Genomic DNA, 20,349 nt, shown 5'->3' on the forward strand with positions numbered 1-20,349 from the left:
TTGAACCTTCGTAGGTTCGGTCGACCATGGCTAAGGTTTGGTTGACCGCTCATATGGTTCGGTCGATCGTAGCCAATTTGAACTACACAAACGGTTGGCCGAACAGTTAGGGGTCAAACACGTTCCAATTCGGTCAACCAAAGACGATACGTTCATTTTAGAACAGTCGACCACGTGAAGTCAACATGTTGACTTCTGACCAGTTCGGTCGACCAAGGCTTTTACACTGCCTGGGGTTCAGTCGATCGAGGCTTAGTCTTTTCAGCCAACAATGTATTCGATCGACCAAATTGGTTATTACCAGAAAGGTTCAGTCAACCGGGGCTACTCAAAGGTAAAATTTTAGCCCTCAATTTGACCCTAAAAATCTAACATCAGTTGACTCTAGTTTGGTTCTCTACGGTCAATCTATGGTCATATTGAGCTTTTCGTCCCATCGTGCATGCCATGCACTTATTACAAACCAAAATGCAATACAATGAAACACAAAATGTCTTATTCTTTTGCCCTTCATTTTCCCATGGAATATGCCCGGAGTATGTGTTCTTTAAGGTCTTTCTAGCATCTACTTCACTTTCATATGTGTATTATGAATGATGAACCTGTTTAAGTACTTAGGCACACACATTAGTAACTTGCGATTTGTCAAAATCAAAACCAGGGACCAGACTCAAAAAGTCAACAGGAAGGCATATACAAAGAGAAAACATGAAGAAAACTGCAATTGTGGTTTGCAACAGGTTTCCAGGAGCAAACCGTCGACGGTTTGGCTCAGTTACTTAGCATTTGTTCTCAAATTTTGAATTGGGACATTGGAAAGGTTGGGTTTTCGAGTGAAAGCCTCAGAGAAACTTATATATACATGGTTTATGTTGTAACTATGTAATGTTCAAGTATTTTGTACACAAGATAGTGAAAATTACGTTGTCGATTGCTCCCATAAATGTAGGCATTGTCAAACCACGAAATTCTTTGTGTCATTGTTTTTACTTTCATTATTATCTGCATGATTGTTGTTGTGTACATTTCACTGTTAAGTGCTGCGTTGTAAGATCATTTGTATCCGCTGTGCATTCAATTTTCACAACATCGTGCAAGGAGGAGAGGGGTTCTATGGAGAAGGGAATGGGGGATTTGGGAGTTCAGCATGAAGGGGATGAGGGTTTAGTTCTACATAAGGTTTTTAGTGATAGTTTGAAAAACCATCACTAAAACCCAACTATTATTGGCGGTTTTTAAAAACTGTCACTAAAATATAATTACTAGTGATGGTTTTTAAAAATTGTAACTAATAGTCAAAAAATTGGTGCTAATATTTTTGTGCAATAGTTTGAGTGGGAAACATCCTTTTAGTGACGAGTATTAGTAACAATTCTATTTTCATCACTAATAATGCATTTCTAGTTATAGTTAGTAGTTTCGTCACTAATGTCTTGACTATTAGTGACGAATTTTATTTTTGTCACTAATGGCCCATTATTAATGACGATTTTTGTTCTGTTGCTAATACTTTCGTCACTACAAACACCTTTTTTTGTACTGGGTACAAGAAGTTTGATCAATTTATGAAAGACCATGGCTACATGAGGAGCCAATATGCTCATTGTGTTTATCTTCGGAAATTGAATGATGGTTCTTTCATATATTTTCTCTTGTATGTTGATTGCAGCCAAAAGTACAAAGAAGATTGAAGAATTGACGACCAAATTGAAGAGGAAATTTGAGATGAAAAATCTCAATGATGCCAAAAAAAAAATCTTGGAATGCAAATCACTCGTGACAAGGAAAAAGGTGTTGTGTGCCTAGCCCAGAAGCAATATTGGAAGAAGGTACTACAACAATTTGGCATGAAAGAAAATGCAAAAGTAGTAACTACTCCTTTAGCTCTCCATTTCAAACTTAGCGCAAAACTGTCTCCAATTACTAATAAAAAAAATTAAAAAAAAAAAAAAGAATAGATATGGAACGAATACCATATGCTAGTTTGGTGGGAAGTCTCATGCATTTGATGGTATATATTAGATCTAATATTTCTCAAGTTATTAGTGTAATTAGTATATATATGCATAATCAAGGTAAAAAGCATTGGGAAACAGTTAAGTGGGTTTTGAGGTATCTTAAAGGTATCATGAATACTGGTTTGAAATTTGAAAAAGATCCTAGTAGTTTAGATAACTTTCTTATGGGATATGCAAATTCAGATTATGTAAGTGATCTGTACAATAAACAACATACTACAAGATATTTGTTTACTTTGGCAAAAGGATCAGTCCGTTGGAGGTCTACTTTGCAACTCCTAGTTACATTATCTACTACAAAAGCAGAATATATGATAGCTGGAGATGCTATAAAAGAAGCCATTTGGATTCATGGTTTGATTGCAGAATTGGGAATTCACCAAGAAAGGTGATGGTGTACTGTGATAATCAAATTGCTATCTATTTAGCAAAGAATCATATTTATCATGCTACAACTAAGCACATTGATGTAAGGTATCACTTTCTTCATGATATAATGAATAATGGACAATTTCGACTCCAGAAAATAGACACCTAGGAGAATTCCGCCGATATGTTGACCAAGGTAGTAAATGGAAATAAGTTCAATCACTGCTTAAACTTAGCCAATATTAAACATCCCTAAATTGGTAGTAAGGGAGAGATTTGTGAGGTAAGTAGAGTCCACCACCAATTTGTAGGCCCCATGACAAAAGAATAATAAGGAAAAGAGAAGAGAATATTAAAGAAGGTTAAATTTGGTCAAAAAGGGGTGACAGTCGTTATTGCTACACTACCGCATGATACAGCTACAGTTTCGTATTTTCGTATTTTGATTATAAACAGGTTCGTCTCATCTCATTTCAATCATCCCCAAAAACATAGAATTCCTTGAATTTTGAAGGCTTGTTAACAAATTCTGTATTTGAGTGTGGAGAGAGAATTTGAGAGTTCTTTTGTTTTGTTGTATTCTCCTCATGTGAATTAGTGAATTGCTTTTAACTGTTCCGTGGTTTTTCTCTCGAAATTGGAGAGTTTTCCATGTAAAATTCTCGTGTTGTATTTGTATGGCTTGTTCTTCATTGTCTTTCTCTATATCAATTTGATCTTGAATTGGGTATAAAATAAGTGATATCAGATAAAGTTGAATTTGTTACCATTTGCATATATGTTACTATTCATATATATAGATATCGTTCAACCACACTCCCAACATGTCTATCATCTTCTCCCATGACAAGAAAAAGAAAAAAAAAAGTATCTTTGTGAGTACAAACATCTTTCTTTTTTTCTCTTTTTTCTTTTTTATCAAACCTCAATAGTAAGATTGTGTTTTCAAGCATAATTTTTAAATTATAAATTTAATTTATCTAAATTTTCAGTAGTTATAAATTTAAAGTCAAAATTTTGAGTTTCCAAATGCAAGACAAGTGTCGTGCTAGAACAATTTAATTGGGTTATTTAGTAGATATTTCAGTTGTTGTGTAGTGCTTACATGTTGGGTTGTCAAGTTCAAATCCTAAGAAATATGAGAAAGGGTATCAAATTAAAAATGAATTACTCCTCGTTTGGGTAGTTCAAACTCAAGCCTCCATTAACTCAAGAAAAAACTAAAGGGCAAAAAAAATCAAAGAAAAAGAACTAGATTGAAGCTCCATTAGGTTATAAAATGAGTGCAAACTTGGGATGGGCAAGAAAAATCTAAAAACTGAATCAAACTGTAAAACTAAACCAAAAAATTGGTTTATTCATTTTCGGTTTGGAGTTTTCAATTTTTTTATTAACGGTTCGGTTTCGGTATGTCTCATACAATAACCACAGTTAAAAAACCGAACCTATATATTATAAATATATAAAAACATATTTTGTATAATACTTTAATAATTTAAAATGCAAATTTTTTTTCTTTTAACAACAATTTAAAACCTGGGTTGGTTTCTTTTATATTATTTTATTAGAATTAGAACTTGGAATATAAATTTTATTTATGTTGAATTCATCAGTGAATTTTTTTAAACTAGTCTAGGATACTAATTTAAAATTTATTAATTTAAGACTTGATGCTTGAATTTTAATATTTGAACTTTAAAATTTACAAGTTGATTATGTTGGAAGAAAAAATATATATCAATTTGTAATTTTAAAATTTTAAAGTGAATTTAATGGTTGAGTTTAAGTAAAATTTGGATACCAGCCGAAAAAATAATTTATCGAATTCGATTCATTGCAGTTGGTTCCATTTTACATTTTTTGGTGAATCAAAATTACCAAACTGGCTCAGCTGTAAACATCAAATTGATTAACACCTACCGTGATTTTGGAGCGGGAGCCACAAGACCTAATTTTTTTTCTCATTTCTAAATAAAAGCTAAAGAGCTCCTTACCAACCACTCTTGGACATTGGAATAATCGCATCTAGGGTTGATGAGTTTTTTTCTGATTTATCTTTTTATTAAATAATACCTTATTTAAGAAAATAATTCTTAAAATGACTCTAACGTAATTTCGCTACTTGTTCCAGCGAGATTTGCATGGTGAACAATAGACTTATATGAACATTATTTTTTAAATTTTAACAGTAGGTAAAAAACTCGTTGAAAATGCATGTGGTGGATTGCGTGCAAAGAAACCCCCAAGCACCATCTGCCCCCCAAACCCTAATTTTTGTGGGCCCACTACAAACATTTCTCTCCAATTTATTTATATAAATATAAATGAATATATATATATATATATATATATATATATATATATTTAAAATAAATATATTGTCATTATAACTTTGCAACAGGTCCGGCTTCTTGAGTAACCTCACCTCCCACCACTTTACATATGGTAGGAGGCCCCAAATTCACTTTCTTCTCTTCTTTTTTTTTTTTTTTTTTTTTTTTTTGTGTACATATATATAATCATTTATATTTATACTCAGAATTTATGTAGGCTTTCCTAGCTTGGCTGGAGTATACTCCTACTTTTGAACAAGATTTTTTCTTGGGACAAGAAGTAAACCATGGTTCTTTATTCTACAGTGGAATGGTTGAAAATAGGTATTACCTCTTTTTTAATTGTAATTTTTCAAAGATAATATATGAATGTGTAAATAGGAGATGTTTTCATCTTGGGATGATGAAATTACATGGTTTTCAAGCCTTCCAAGATGTTCAGAAGGTGAGATAAGCAAACTTATTTGGTCTTCATCAGTCTGTTATATCTAATAAGCAAGAAACTCTCCTGCTTTATAACCATACAGCTGGAAAGATTGAAGAGATTTCTACTGCCATCACTCAGGATATTAAGCTTTACCTGCATAAATTGGTATGTTGGTCTTCTGAGCTTTTGAAGCAGATTTCGTATCAGTTGTCATGGGTTAGTGGCTGTAGTTCTGGCTGTTCTGTTCATCAGTCGTGGGCTTATGGTTGAGGGGGGAGTTTGCTGCTTTTTTTTTTTTTTTCTCTCTAGCTTTCTTAATTTCTCTTGTTTTCTGTTTTGTTTGTTGTTGGTGCTCAGCAGCTTGTTTTTCCGTTGCTGCTTCCTCCTGGTGGCCCCGACTTCGTAATTCTATTCTAGTGCTTTAATAAGATCATCTTACCCTTGTTCTGAGAAATGGGGATAAAAACATTTTAAACCAACTACTTGGCTCATTTTTTGCCCTATATATATATATTGTCATTATAACTATTCAATAGGTCCAGCTTCTCGACTCGTCTTGAGTCACCTCACGTCCCACGACTTTACAAATGGCAGCGAGCCCCAAATTTACTTTCTTCTCTTCTTCTTTATATATATATATATATATAAAAGGTGACTCAAGACGAGTCGAGAAGCTGGATATATATATATATATATATATATATTGTCATTATAACTATTCAACAAGTCCAGCTTCTCGACTCGTCATGAGTCACCTCACGCCCCACGACTTTACAAATGGCAGCAGGCCCCAAATTTACTTTCTTCTCTTCTTCTTTATATATATATATATTCAGTAATATTTATATAAATCAATTGAAGAGAAATGTCAGTGGTGGGCCCATGAAAATTGGGATTTGGGGCGGATGATGTTAGGGATTTCTTTACACGCAATTCATCGCATGCATTTTGAACGAATTTTTTTTCTACTGTTTAAATTTTAAAACTAATGCTTGTTGAACCACATGCAAGTCTATTGTCCACCATACAAATTTCGCTGAATTAAGTATCGAGATTAGTTTGAGAATTATTTTTCCAAATAAAATATTTTTTATTTTTTTATTTTTTTTTTAAAAAAAGATAAATCAGGAAAAAAACTCTAAGATTGTTCCATATTTACAAGCCACAGTGACAACTGCTTTCTATTCCCTGACACCACGAATAGTTCTATTGGGAGATGCATGAGAAACCATCTTCCAACGTGACGTCGAGCTAACCATTGGATTGGCTCGGGAAATGTTTTACTTGAAAGAAAAAGAAAGAGAACGGGAAGGCATTCTACCATGCAAACTAAAACAAGTCTCGAGTACAAATGTTCTAACAGAATTAAAGGTTTGGGTAAATTCAAATCTTTCAGCATCTAATTTGCATCAGCTGGTTTCTTGGAACATTGCACAGTTCCTTGCCCAATTGCAAACGAAGGCCTCCAAAGACCATTGATCTGTAAATAAACATAAGCCTAATTGTAGTTAGTCGGACACACACATAATGAGTTTGCAATAAAATCAGCTGATACAAATAATATGGCATCAACAAGGATTTTATATTATGTGATGTAGGAATCAATTTCCTAACCATTGGCGGAAACTTGAGTATAATTAAGTTACCAAAACATCCGAATAACAAGCTTAAGCTGAATTCCTTCCGTTCCGATATCGTCTTCTCGACCTGGCATGCCGACGGAATAGCCGAAAAGCTACCACACAACTGATGAGAACTGCCTGTAGTATTATCACCATCTTCAACCCTGACATCACCAACACCCAGCTTATGTTTGGGGATGATCTTAAGCAGCATAAAACTGTCAAAACAAAAACAAATACCTTTGACTTTCTGAATCAGGTCTTCCAAATTCACTCCATTCTGTGTTTCATTAGCATCAACAGAACCCAGATCAATAATTTTTGAGCTATAAATTTCTGACTTGTACTCAATATTCCCGCCCATGACACAAGTGTTGGGACAATGGATACTACCATCATACTCATCACTTCCATCACAACAATCTATTAAGATATCAAATCATCAACTCAAATTCATATCAGAAGACAATAGAACTAAAATTGCACAGAAAAAGGCATAATTGAATCCTAAATTTGGTAAATCATGATAAAGTGACCTAGAAGTCTTCAGCATAATGTAGTACAAAATTAAGCCAAAGAACCAGCTCAAGTAACATGCTAAGAGCAAGTATACAAAGAAAAGAAGTACAGAAAGTGCCAAGAGAATGCATGCAAAAATTTACATTGTTGGGCTGAAAGTGTACATGGATGGCTACCACGACCAAGGAAATCCATTATGAACAGGAAGAGTACAAATGAGATAAAACTACCCAAAGCTATCGAGTCCCAAATCCCCTAATTACGCCCAAAAACACAAAAAAGAACTGACAAATGGTTTTCACACTAAGAGATCCTAAAGAAACTTCAGTAGAAGTTCAATTAGAGGTTCCCAATCATATGAACTTGAAACAACTGAAATAGACGGTTCAGACTTCAGAGCAGTTTTTCCCAGTAGATTGGTTGTCCAAAAGAGATAACAAGCAACAAACGCTACAGGGCCACAAATTGGTCAGCCTATCCAAACTCATTTGGAACCAGTTAACCTATCTATAAGGAATCAGTTTATGGGTAATGGCTGAACATAAGCCACTATAGTAGATCTCCACCTAGGGAAAATTTTTACCTGAAACTCTTCACAAAAAGGATCATAATGCTATTATCACTTAGTCAAGATGTCAGTCATATTGGGTTCAGTGCCTATCTTCATCACAATTTTCTGATAAACAACTACATCACAAACAAAATGGTTACTGAACGTCAATTTTGTCCTCTTAAGGAACACCTGACCCTTGGTCAAGTTGATAGAACTCTGGCTATTACAATAAGCAAACATCACACCAGGATATGAACCCCTCTCTCCAAATAGACATTTCAACAAAATATCCAGTAGTAGATAATGCAACCATTGACCGCAGAACCCCAACTGTAAATGCAACTATTATGGACCTTCTCTCAAAGTCTCTTACAAAATTGGCTCAATATAACCAACCAGACTACCAATACTCCTTCCAAACAAGAAGCCAACATCTCTAGTATGCTAGTAACAAATACAGAAAAACCAATTTCATGTTCCTTCTTTGGGTTATCCATATATCTGCCCACTACATTCACCGCATGAGAGACACATAAGCAAGCAAAAGCCATGGCATACATAACACTGCCAGCTGCACTACAGTGCAGCACACTCGGCAAATATTCTTCCTCCTCAACTGATGCTGCACATGGAGTGGCCACAAGCTTGGAATTTTACATGCCAAAGCATTCTAATACCTTTTCAATGCACTTCTTTAATAACAAATGCAATTTCCCCATTGCCAATCTCTATTTATCTTATAAATGCACGACTATGCCATTTTCCCCTAGATTACTAAATAGATTAGACCCACCTGAAAGTGCATGGCGCACAACTATGAATTATGTTTAAACTCTTGCAAGGTCTAAATGGTAAGAGCATGCAGAGGATTGGTCACAGAGACGCATCACAAGGTCTTTCTACCAATCCTTGTCATGATAAGTTCGAAGGAGTCTTGGCTTTGTGGGTTCAAATCAAGGCACATTGAGGCGAGTCATGACCCCTTTGCCTTTTCCTAGGCAGCTCAAGCATCCATGTAACAAGCCAAACACTTCACACTGTGTGAGAGCCGTGTGGCACTAGTTGTGGAACACAACCTTTAACTATTCCACCACAAGTTAACCATGGATTTGTCACATTAACACAATCACAATTGAATACAAAGTACACAGCGGGCAGTAAGTATGAAGTAGAAAACTAAATCATATGATGGAGAACAAAGCACCATGGTTCAACTCATTGCACCTTTGTAGTCTTGAGTGTTTATTGAAGGAGGCAAGCAGGCTAAACGCTAATAAAATGCTAGTGAATTATACAAGATTGATGAATAAGGACCTTCCCTAACGAGCTTTTTATACTATTCTCATTCTTGCAGAAGGAAAAATCAATATGTGCTAGTACCCATCTCCACGTATTTACTATGCCAGTCCACTAAAAGCATAACTCTTAAACTACTATTTACATAACAGGCAAATGGACACAAAACAAGTGGCTATAGGCAAGGCCCTGAACAAACATAGCTCATGACATTCTCCCCCACTTACCCAGCCAACGTCCTTATAGACTTTGGCACAAAGTACTAAATTCTTCATCTTTGAGGGCCCTCCACTTCACTAAGAACTCTTTTTATTTATGCATTAAAGATGTATGCTTCAACTTCTTTTCTATCAGGTTGCTTCATCTTTGTTAATGGTTATTTGATCATTTAGCATTATTAGTATGTGTTTATGTTAGTAAGTGTTAGTAAGGGTATTATGGTCACTGGCATTGTACTTGATATATATTACAAATAGAGGGAGAGACCTATCATTGATGTTAGGTCTTCCATTTTACCCAATTATTCAACATGGTGCGTGTATATCTGCAAAACCCCATTAGTAAAGTTCATTGGTGAGTCTCTTGAAGCAGTGGCAGCATTTATACATTGATTATGTAGGGCTGTGGCAGTGCTATGTCCAGTTGTTAGTGACTCATTTGTGGTTGAATCACTCTTGAAGCAGGCAGCATTTATACATTGATTATGTAGGGCTGTGGCAGTGCTATGTCCAGTTGTTAGTGACTCATTTGTGGTTGAATCACTCTTGAAGCAGGCAGCATTTGTACATTGATTATGTAGGGCTGTGGCAGTGCTATGTCCAGTTGTTAGTGACTCATTTGTGGTTGAATCAATGTTGACTCATTTTTGTTTGTTTTAGTTGGTCCAGAGGTTCGCTTTGGGATCCCAAAAGCATTTTGTTCGCTGTGTATGTCTGATTTACAGCTGTATCGAGGTTGTGTGTCTGTGGGGATGGCGTCCTCAAATCCCAGAAATGTGTTTCCCTTGTCAGGCACTTGTTTAGGTGAACAATGCACTATAACTGTCTCGGAGGAAGAGTATTCAAGGATCCTACAGTATCAAGCACCTCAACAAGCATCTGATGACATTGCATCTTTTGCTCAGAGGGGTAATCTTAAAGTTTGTATGTCATCTCATATCTCTCCCACTAGGCCTTGGATTATTGACTCTGCTGCTACTGACCATATGACAGGTGTAACCAACTTCCTTTCTACCCTCCAGTATCCAAAAAATCTACCTTAAGTTACCCTTACCGATGGGTCCACAACTATAGTTAAAGGGGATAGGAATAGTACATCCTACTCCCTCCATTTCTCTTTCTTCTGTTTTCTACATTCCTAAGACCCCTTTCAATCTCATGTTAGTTAATAAACTTACAAAGACAATAAATTGTTTAGTAACCTTCCTTCCTGATCAATGGTTATTCAAGATCTGAAGACAAAGAAGACAATTGGCATAGGACATGAGGCTCGTAGATTTTACTACTTTGAGTCTCTCTTTTCTCCTGTTGCCTACACAACCGTTGCTATACCACTTCAAATCCATTGTCACCTCAATCATCCATCCTTGGACAAATTAAAATAGCAAGTTCCTACCTTGACATATGTGTCTAGTCTTGAGTGTGAGTCTTGTCAGTTGGGAAAATATCATTGTGTTCCCTTTGCTTCCCAGTCAACAAAGGGGCAGATGGTCCTTTCATGCTCATCTATTATGATATTCGAGGTCGTAGTTGTGTCACATCAAAATTGAGGTTTCAGTACTTTGTTACATTTGTCAATGACTAATCTAGTATGACTTGGTCGTATTTAATCAAAGATCATTCTAAGTTGTTTAATATCTTTTGTTCCTTATATTCTCAAATAAGGACTCTGTTTTATATGCCAATCAAGATAATTCGTAGTGATAATGCTGAGTGCTTTTCAATACCAAATTTAGTAACTATATGACTAAATCCATCAACCATCTTGTGCCCACACTCCACAACTAAATGGAGTTGAAAAACAAAAAACAAACATGTTCTCAAAGTCACTTGTACCCTATTGTATCAAATGAATGTCCCTAAAGATTTTTGGAGTGATGTCATGCTCACTGATTGTTCTCTCATTAATAAAATGTCATCCTCTGCCCTTGGTGGTAAAATCCCATATTCAGTTATCTTCCCTAAGGATCCTTTTTCCTCCTTTCCTCTCATATATTTGGTTGTCTTTTGTCCATCAAATATTTTTCTAGGGCATTCCTATACTAAAAAAATGTATACAGATGTTATAGCCATACTTTACATTGATTTTTTGTCTTTGCTAATACCACCTTTTCTGAGTCTACACCATACTATTCTGATTCCTTGAGTTTTTTTTTTTACCTTAATGAGTTCCTTCCTCTACCCTACCTACCAAATTATACCCTAATATATGTGTCCAATCCTCCTTCATCTTCATCTAGTTGAGTCCTTCCCATTGCTTCAATCAATCCCAATTTGTCGGTACACTCACAGCGACTCAAGGGAGGAGAGCCTCCTTTAGTTTCTACTTCTACACCTTTACCCTTGTCAAATGATCCTATTTCCCAAGATGTTGATCCTCCCATTATTGTTTGAAAAGGAAAACATAGCTGTACCCAACATCCAATCTCTATTTTTTTTTTGTTATGATTTCTTGTCACCCTCAAAATACTGTTTTGCTAGTACTTTGTCTTATGTTGCTCTTCCAAAATCTATTTCTAAATCCTTGTCCTATTTTGGGCAGAGGAATGCAATGAATGAAGAGATTCAAGCACTATAAAATAGCGACACTTGGGAGTTGTTACCTCTACCTCCTAATAAGTCTATCATTGGTTGTCGCTAGTTGTATAATGTGAAGGTCAATCCAAATGGTTTTGTGGCTCAACTGAAGGCCTACCTTGTTGCTAAGGAATATACTCAAGTGTATGGCTTGGATTATTCAGACACATTTTCTCCGGTCGCTAAACTTGCTTCAATACATTTCTTCATCTCCTTAACACTAATTGTCATTGGCCTCTGCATCAATTAGATGGGAAGAATATAGTGATCTTCAAGGAGAGGTCTATATAGAGCAACAACCTAGGTTTGTTGCTTATAGGGAGTCAAGCTTAGTGTGTTGGAACAAGAAATCATTATATGGTTTAAAACAATTTTTGAGAGCATGTTTTGATCGATTTAGTGTTGTCATACTTAATTTTGGCCTCCAATGGCGTGCAATAGCTCACTCTGCATTTAATAGTCATACTCCATCCATCAAGATTTTTCTAATTGTGTATATGGATGATATTGTGATTACTTGAGATGATGATCAGGGCATCCAAGATCTAAAGCTTTTCCTAAAAACTAAATTTCAGACCAAGGATTTGGAACCATTGAAGTGCTTGGGAATGGAAGTATCAAGATCTCGTATGGAAACGGTCTAGTCGCAAAAAAGTATGTTCTCGATTTTTTTAGATGAGACTAGGCTATTAGGATCTAAACCTGTTCATACACCATGGATCCTAACAGCAAGTTAGTGCCAAATATGGGTGGTTTGAAGCTTAACCCAGGACGGTGTCAGACACTCATAGAAAGTTGAATTATCTCACAGTCACTCGAGCAGATACATCTTTCACAACATAAGTTGTGAGTCAGTTTCTCGATGCTCCAAGAGCAAGTCACTGGTATGTAGTAATTTGCATTTTGAGATATCTCAAAGGTGCACTAGAGAGAGATATCTTATATCAGGATTGGGTCACACTCATATTTAGGGATATACAAATGCAAATTGGGTCAGATCGGTCAACCAAAGATACACAACCAGGTATTGAACCTTTGTTGGTGGTAATTTGGTTTCTTGGAAGAGTAAGAAACAAGCTGTGGTGGCACAGTCAAGTGTTAAAGTCCAAGCATAGACTATGACTCACACTACATGTGAACTTGTTTGGTTTGAGAATATGTTGGAAGAATTATGTTTTCTACATTCTCAATCTATGGAATAAATATGTGATAATCGAGTTGCTATTCATATTGCCTCCAACCCAATCTTCCATGAACAAACCAAACACATTGAGTTGATTGCCACATGGCTCGAGAGACACTTGTATAAAAGCTCATTACAACGACTCATGGGGAATCTGATTTTCAGCTTGCGGATTTATTTATTGAAGCCTTGGAGGTGGTAGTGTGAAATTCATTTGTAACAAGCTAGGAGCATATACATAAACTTAAAGGGGAGTGTTAATGGTTATTTGGCCATTCAGCATTATTAGTATGTGTTAGAGTTGTGTTAATGTGAGTTCGCAAAGGTATTACAGTCATTTGGCATTGTACTTAGCAGATATTATAAATATAGGGAGAGACCTATCATTGTTGTTAGGTCTTCCATTTTACCCAATTATTCAACAATCTTCAATGACACTTTCATTTGATTTCCTACATGTTGGATATTCATTGTCAATATAGATTTGGCTTGAAACAACTAACACAAAACACTTACTACACTTTCATCCAAGCTGGAAGATCGACCTTGTAACTCTTCCCCGACCTTGACCAAAATGGGGATTGCTCCTTTATATTTGTGAGTAGTCTCCTATCTTGACCCTAAAAAGACTTGACATGTCCTTGATGGAGCTAGACAAGCACCAAATCCCCCACAAAGTGCAACAGTATTCTCTCTTTGTCTACTCATTTCTTTGCTCACTTCCTCCAATTAGGCTTGAGCAATCTCTGCATCTTGTCTCGATTCTATAATGAAGATGTAGGCTCTAAGAATCTTTCCATCCACTTTGTTAGGTAAGAAAATGAAAAGAGATGCCTAATTGTGACAACTTGAGGAGATGTTTAATTGTGATCCAAGGATTTTAAAAATTTCTACCCAATGTTTCCTACGAATGCAGAGTCTCAATCACTGATTATATCTTGGGGAACACCCCAATATTTCGATGTGCTTGAAGAACTGTTGTGCAGTCTCTTGGGCCAACCAATACTTTTGGAATTGTGATAAAAGCATTACTTCAAAAACATATTTATTGCCACAAGTATAGACTCCACATCAGAATGTCACTAACTACATGAGGGTCGGAGACTCCTTATAAGATCAAGGGAGACACTCTCCAATGATCTGCATTAGAATGAGCTCAGCAACTCTACAACCTTCTTTTGGTCAATCTTGTCTCGCTAGAAAATGAGATATGTTTACGTATACTCAATCAAATTTATGATTGGTTTAATCAAATTGAGAATATTTTGATGTATAGAAGGGTTAGGCTAAGGAGGCAGTTAACTTAGCTGTCAATTGTCTCAAGGGCTATGTTAGTAAATGGCTGACATGTATTTAAGGACTCACAAGCCCACCCATAAAGGGAACCAGATTTAAGAGGTGCTGGTACCAAAAAAAATATATATATACCATTTAAATATACCATTTTGTTATGTCCATAACTTAAAGCAGACTCTGTGCACTTAGCCAGAGTGAAAAGACGTTGATGCTAATAGCAGTAACTTCAAAAGCTCATTGCTAGATCTCATTTTTATTAGACCAGCATGTTGTTAAACATATAGGTGAACCTAGACAGAGTATCTAAACCAAACAATAAAGGGATGCGAAAAGTTTTAATTCTGTTGAGCAGCCTGCTTCTTCTGCTAAAACTGTTGAAGAAATTTAAATTAAAAAGAATCTTGAAACCCTGGAGTACATTTTATTCCTATTTTTATGGAGGCTTTAGATTATATGAAGTCTGGTAGGAACCCAGTGAAATGCTGCAAATGCAGTAGAAAGGGGCATAGTTATTGTCACATCCCAAAGATAATTGGTTGAATGTCATAAAAACAAAAGAAGACTAGGATGAAGATTAAAAGGGTGAGACTAACAAGGTGCTGAAGAAGAAGAGGGAGATGCTACTGTTTTATATCAGCAAGTATCAGAGAGAAGTCATAAATCATTTTCTAAACTAAATGCATTGTTCCACCAAACTGGTGGTATTGCAAATAATGAGAAACAAGTGTCGGTTCACATAATTCTATCAAGGAGCTTCCATGAATCTCATCTCTTGGCGAGTTGTTCATCATCTTTAATTACTCAATCCAATTCTGCATTTGTCACTTCTCATAGCGTGTTGATTTATATATGGTTCGACAAGTTGAGCTACCTAGTTCATTCTCATGTTTGTGTCTTAGATACATGTCGAGTATTTTTAGATGACTTCGTAATTCCAAAACCATACGATTTCTGATGATGGTAGGAAGAATTTCTAACGAAAATCCATCATCAGCTTTCATACCTCTTCTCGTTCGTGGCCAAACTCAATTAAAGTGGGGTAGAATGACAAAGAACACCCAGCCTCTAGACAGTGCTCAAGCCCACATAGAAATAGTGCACCTCAGTTAGGAAGAAGATATTTTAATTAATTTTCATTTTTATTGGAATTTTTGTTTTATTTTTATTAGAGAAAGTATCTTGGGATTGAAATGTGTTTCCTAGTAGAAGTACAATTCTATTTCTCAAGCTTCAACTGTAATCAAACGATCAGAATTTAGGAATTGAATTGATCCTGATTAGGATTTTATCCCTTTAATCTGTGAGCATGAGCAGTCCTACATTACAAGTATTTTGCCACATAGAGAATTCAACAATCATAAACTGAAAGTCGAATCATCATAAAGAACCTTTCACATGACTTCATTGATTTGACAAACATAGCCAGGTTGTAAGAGCCTGTTTATCCAAATCTTCTTTTTCATATTAAGTCATGACACTAAGCATTTTCTCTGTCAATATCAAAGGTTTCCCTAAGCCTTGCTAAGCCAAGTGTGTCTTTTATCTCGACTTGTTTGTAGAGCTATTCATGGATCAGGTTGAGGTCGAATTTCCAACCAAATTGACTAATTCAGCTCAACAAAAAACTCAAACGAAGTCAAATCATATTGGAAAAAGTTTGGATCGATTTGATTCTTGGGTCAATTGGGTTGAGTTGGCAATTTTATTCTTTTCAAGGCGCAAATAAAATAGGAAAGTATAACTGAAATTGAAATTTTGCAGACAAATGCAAGTAAGAGCTTCTCTATTGAACTAGGAAGAGCTTCTCTATTGAACCTTAGAGCAGCAGCCACAATATGCAGCCTTGGCCCTCTCCCTCTATTTTTGTTATTTCTTTTACTCTTTTTTCTTTTTTTTTTTTTTTTGTCATAATATTCTGGTCGAATGATTTGTACCCTCAACCCGTCATCTGACCTACAAGTTCAGTTAAGGAATTACAACCGACAACTCAACTCAAACACTTCCAAAACCATTCTTTGCGGGCCTTTTGGATCAACAAGTTGAGCATTTCTATAAACACCCCTACTTGTAGCTCACAATCAAACCTCAAATTCTATAGACATCTCTACACCTAACACAAACTAGAAATCCTCAGCTCTAATACTAGATTGTTGCAAAATGTAGTGAAGAATTAAACAATAGCATCAATGCAACTGACTAGTTTGCACACGCAAATTTATTTGGTTCAACTTGTTAAGCCTACATCCACAGGGCTCTACAATGAATAGAAATGTATTGTGATCAGGACAAAGTACAAAGGAAATGAAATTACACAAGCTACCTAGTCCCAAACCCACAATCACACAAAATCACAATAAATAAATAATTAATTAATTAAAAAATAAAAATAAAAATTAAAACACACACACACACACACACACACAAAATGGTTTTCTCTCATACAAGAAACCATAAACAAACTTCAGAAGAAGCTCCCAGAAGTCCCTAGACAAATCCCCCATAAATTAAGACTAGAACAATTGAAATGGCAGTTTGAAGTGAGATTTTCCAAAATTGTCTGCATCGGTCATCTAAAAGAAATAAAAAGGAAACAAACTTTTCAAGGGCACATGGATCCAACTTGTATAGGCAGACTGATGGTCATTGACCTATCCATGACCCAAAGTGGCAAAATAAGCCACTATAAGTTTGCGGTTTTTTGGACACTATGAAGGGGAGCCTTGGCGCAATAGTAGAGTTGTCGCATTGTGACCTGGAAGGTCACGGGTTCAAGGTGTGGAAACAGCCCCTCACAAAAATGCAAGGTAAGGCTACATACTATAGACTGACCATGATCCGCCCCTTCGCCAAACCTTGCATACACGGGAGCTTTGTTCACTAGGCTGCCTTTTTTGGGTGTTTTAAACACTGCAACTATGTCAACTAGGAGAAATCGAACATGAAGGCAACCTAGATAGGTCAAGAATACAATTAGGTAGGTACAAGCTTATGCAAAAAATAAGATTTTAGAGTCATCCTGTTAGCCAATCAACTCTCTATTTGACATTCAATGAACTGGAAAGAATGTTGTGATTACAAGGAAACATATGGCCCTAGTAGAGGCTGACTGGTTCACCAGACTTGTAACATGAATTAGGAGGCTGCTTAAACCTCACAGAGAGAGAGAGAGAGAGAGAGAGAGAGAGAGAGAGGAGAAGAAGGAGAAGAAGGAGAAGAAGAAGAATGAAGAATGAAGAGGTATTATCAACCATTATGAAGCTTGTAACAAACATGCCTCTGAAACTGGTTTTAACATAAGAAACATATTTTTCATGACAATCAAGAGTGCCAACTTAAACCATGTTTATGCAAGAAAGAAGTAATTAAAGATATATTGACTAGCTGTCCAAGTAAGTAAGAAGGAAATTCACTAATAATGCTTACCACATATATGATCATTTACACGTGAAGAAAACAAAAACCGTGGCGTGCTTCCCACATTCCTACAATAGAATTTACCTGCGGGACAGGCTGAGGTTCCTACAAATTTAACCACAAGTGCAAGACTTCCTGAGCCATTTATAAATAATAACTAAATAAATACATGCACATACAGAGAGAGAGAGAGAGAGAGAGAGAAGGGGGGATGGAGGGAGAGTATATTTGGTAAAAAGACATAAAGAAATGGGATGTTGTTCATAAAAATAATAACCTTGATTCTTGATTTCTAATAAATTTTTAGGGCCTCAGCAAGATAATTTTCATCAGAAAAAATAGGAAGAAATGAAAAAGAACACCTATTCTTATTATTTCAACAGTAGGAAAGATAATAACACTGTCACTGTTCATAAAAATGTCAAGACATAATGAATTGCATCTGAGACTAAATATTATTGAAGATAGCCAAGAATGTACAACAGAAAGTTATTTGGTCCCCACAGGTAATTTCCAACCAAAAAAATTAAAATCTCCATCTAGGCACATCAACCTTTTACAATGTACTGATTCATTTCATTTATCATCAAAGGAAATTCATTTCATTAACTTAACATCTCTTTGTTTTCTGCATAACAACAGAGTATGGATCACATACACCAACAATTCATCCTTTGTAACCATTATAATGGCAAATAATGGGCTTCAGCACAAAGCCCAAGGTCCCAGTCCCTCTTTCACAATATTGCAACGCCAACTGAAACGATTCCCAGCCAAAGCCAACTTCTAGGTTTTTACACTCCCACTCCTAGTTTAGTGCTCCTTGAGTATTCTCGGCTAATGTTTAAAGTGATAAGTCTTTAATTGCAAACCCATATTTCATCACACCCTTACACTCCTTAATTTGACTCAACCCCACCCCCCCCCCCCCCCCACTAACACGTCGATCACTCTTTCTTCTGACAATTGCAGCTGACAGAAAAAGTAATTTTAAAACGTGCTGCCTATATTCCAATGCTAAGACGTTCAGATCACAATTTGAATAATATTCTGATCACTAGAACCATTGAGCTGCAGTTCTCCAGCTAACTTTATTGGCAATGATTCATGCATACGCAATTTAGAAAACCCTAGAATGAATGAAATGCTAAGTTCCCAGCAAAGCGACGGACATGGGATTTGAGAAATACCAGGCTCGTCGGTGCCATCAGGACAATCACAGAAATTGTCGTTAACACGGTCCCGGGTGAATGATTTCGACCCATCCTTGCATTTGATCACCGTGGAAGCAAAGTACTTCTCATCTGCAACAACAGAAAACAATCCCAGTTCAGAAAATTCTAACGAGAAGTAAAATGCAATCCCAGGAGAAAACCATGTGACCCGATGATTGCTTGAAAAGCACATATTTACAGCAATAGTATAACATTTTGAATGGGGCATTGAACCCTTCGAACGCCTATATTTCCAGAACTCAATCCTATTTCACAGTACCAGTCAGTCCCACCATGAGAGAGAGAGAGAGAGAGAGAGAACCTAATGGGTGGATTCCGATGAGAGATGAAGAAGGAAGAGCAGAAGCGGAGCAATAAGGGATGAGGAAACAGGATGTAAGGAGAGAGATGAGGCAGAGACCAGGACTCCTGGTCTCCATGACAGTCGAAAAGACCCGTTGAGAGCCTGTCCCTGGCCTTCATCCGAGCTCCCCCTAATCTTCCCCACCAACATGCTTCTATGTATCGCTCCCTGGGGCTAAGCCTGACCTCACCGTTGACTCGACTCTGCAGAAAGGCAGCTTGGCTTGGGGCCTTGGGCCTCCGGCAATTCGGGTTATTGAATATCATGTTGTTCATAAATTTGGGCCGGCAGATGCGGAAGATGAACTAGAAGTAGTTGGAAACCAAGGAAAGCACTTCTTTTGATTTTTATTTTTTTCCTAAATTTATTCTGCCTTAATACTGAAATCCAACGGGATATATACATGCATGTAGTAATTTCTAGGAACGATTACAAGATGACCCAAATATCACGAATTCATACAAATTTTAAAGTTTAGTAATGCGTTTAATGTAAGTAGGTGCCCAAAACATCTTTTGATGATCTTATGGAGGTTTGTAATTAGTTAAGAATGTGATGTTAATGAAATGAATTTGTTACGTCAATTCCTCCTGAAAGTACTAAGATGGATGTAGACAACCCATTTTGTTTAGGCTAATATAACAAAAAATATGTAAAATGTTTATTCCATAAAATTAGAAAATATAAGAAAAAAATTTCTGAGTACAGTATTTTCACATTGAAAATTTAAAAAAAAAAATAGAAAAGGAAAAATGAAATAAAGTGAACCAGCATCTTGAGCTTCAAAGTCAAACCTGCAAAAGAAAATTCAACATTTAGACATTTGAGAAATGTGAAAAAAAATTGAAATAAATTTGATTGATTAAATTTAGTGCTCATTGACTTAATATGTATTAAACTGAATGAATCCTCGAGCCTATAAATACAGGATTTCTAAGGGTGAGAA

General features: G+C 36.1%; 1 protein-coding gene across 2 annotated transcripts; it reads right to left on the reverse strand.

The window, feature by feature from the left end:
* Window positions 1-6,299: 6,299 nt before the first annotated feature.
* LOC131149046 (glucosidase 2 subunit beta) lies at window positions 6,300-19,774 on the reverse strand. Of its 2 annotated transcripts, XM_058099091.1 has the most exons (6): window positions 19,362-19,774; window positions 19,016-19,129; window positions 17,835-17,930; window positions 7,010-7,049; window positions 6,794-6,933; window positions 6,300-6,627 (listed from the first exon to the last, which is right to left on the reverse strand). In XM_058099091.1, exons 1-6 carry the CDS (start codon window positions 19,477-19,479, stop codon window positions 6,557-6,559), a joined length of 579 nt encoding a protein of 192 aa, XP_057955074.1. In that variant the 5' UTR covers window positions 19,480-19,774; the 3' UTR covers window positions 6,300-6,556. The 2 variants fall into 2 exon arrangements, with proteins under 2 accessions (XP_057955074.1, XP_057955073.1); XM_058099090.1 differs by lacking the exon at window positions 6,300-6,627 and having other exon boundaries at window positions 6,631-6,933; window positions 7,010-7,192.
* Window positions 19,775-20,349: the final 575 nt, after the last annotated feature.

Source organism: Malania oleifera, chromosome 2 (genome assembly GCF_029873635.1).
Source record: "Malania oleifera isolate guangnan ecotype guangnan chromosome 2, ASM2987363v1, whole genome shotgun sequence".
NCBI classification, from domain to species: Eukaryota; Viridiplantae; Streptophyta; class Magnoliopsida; order Santalales; family Ximeniaceae; genus Malania; species Malania oleifera.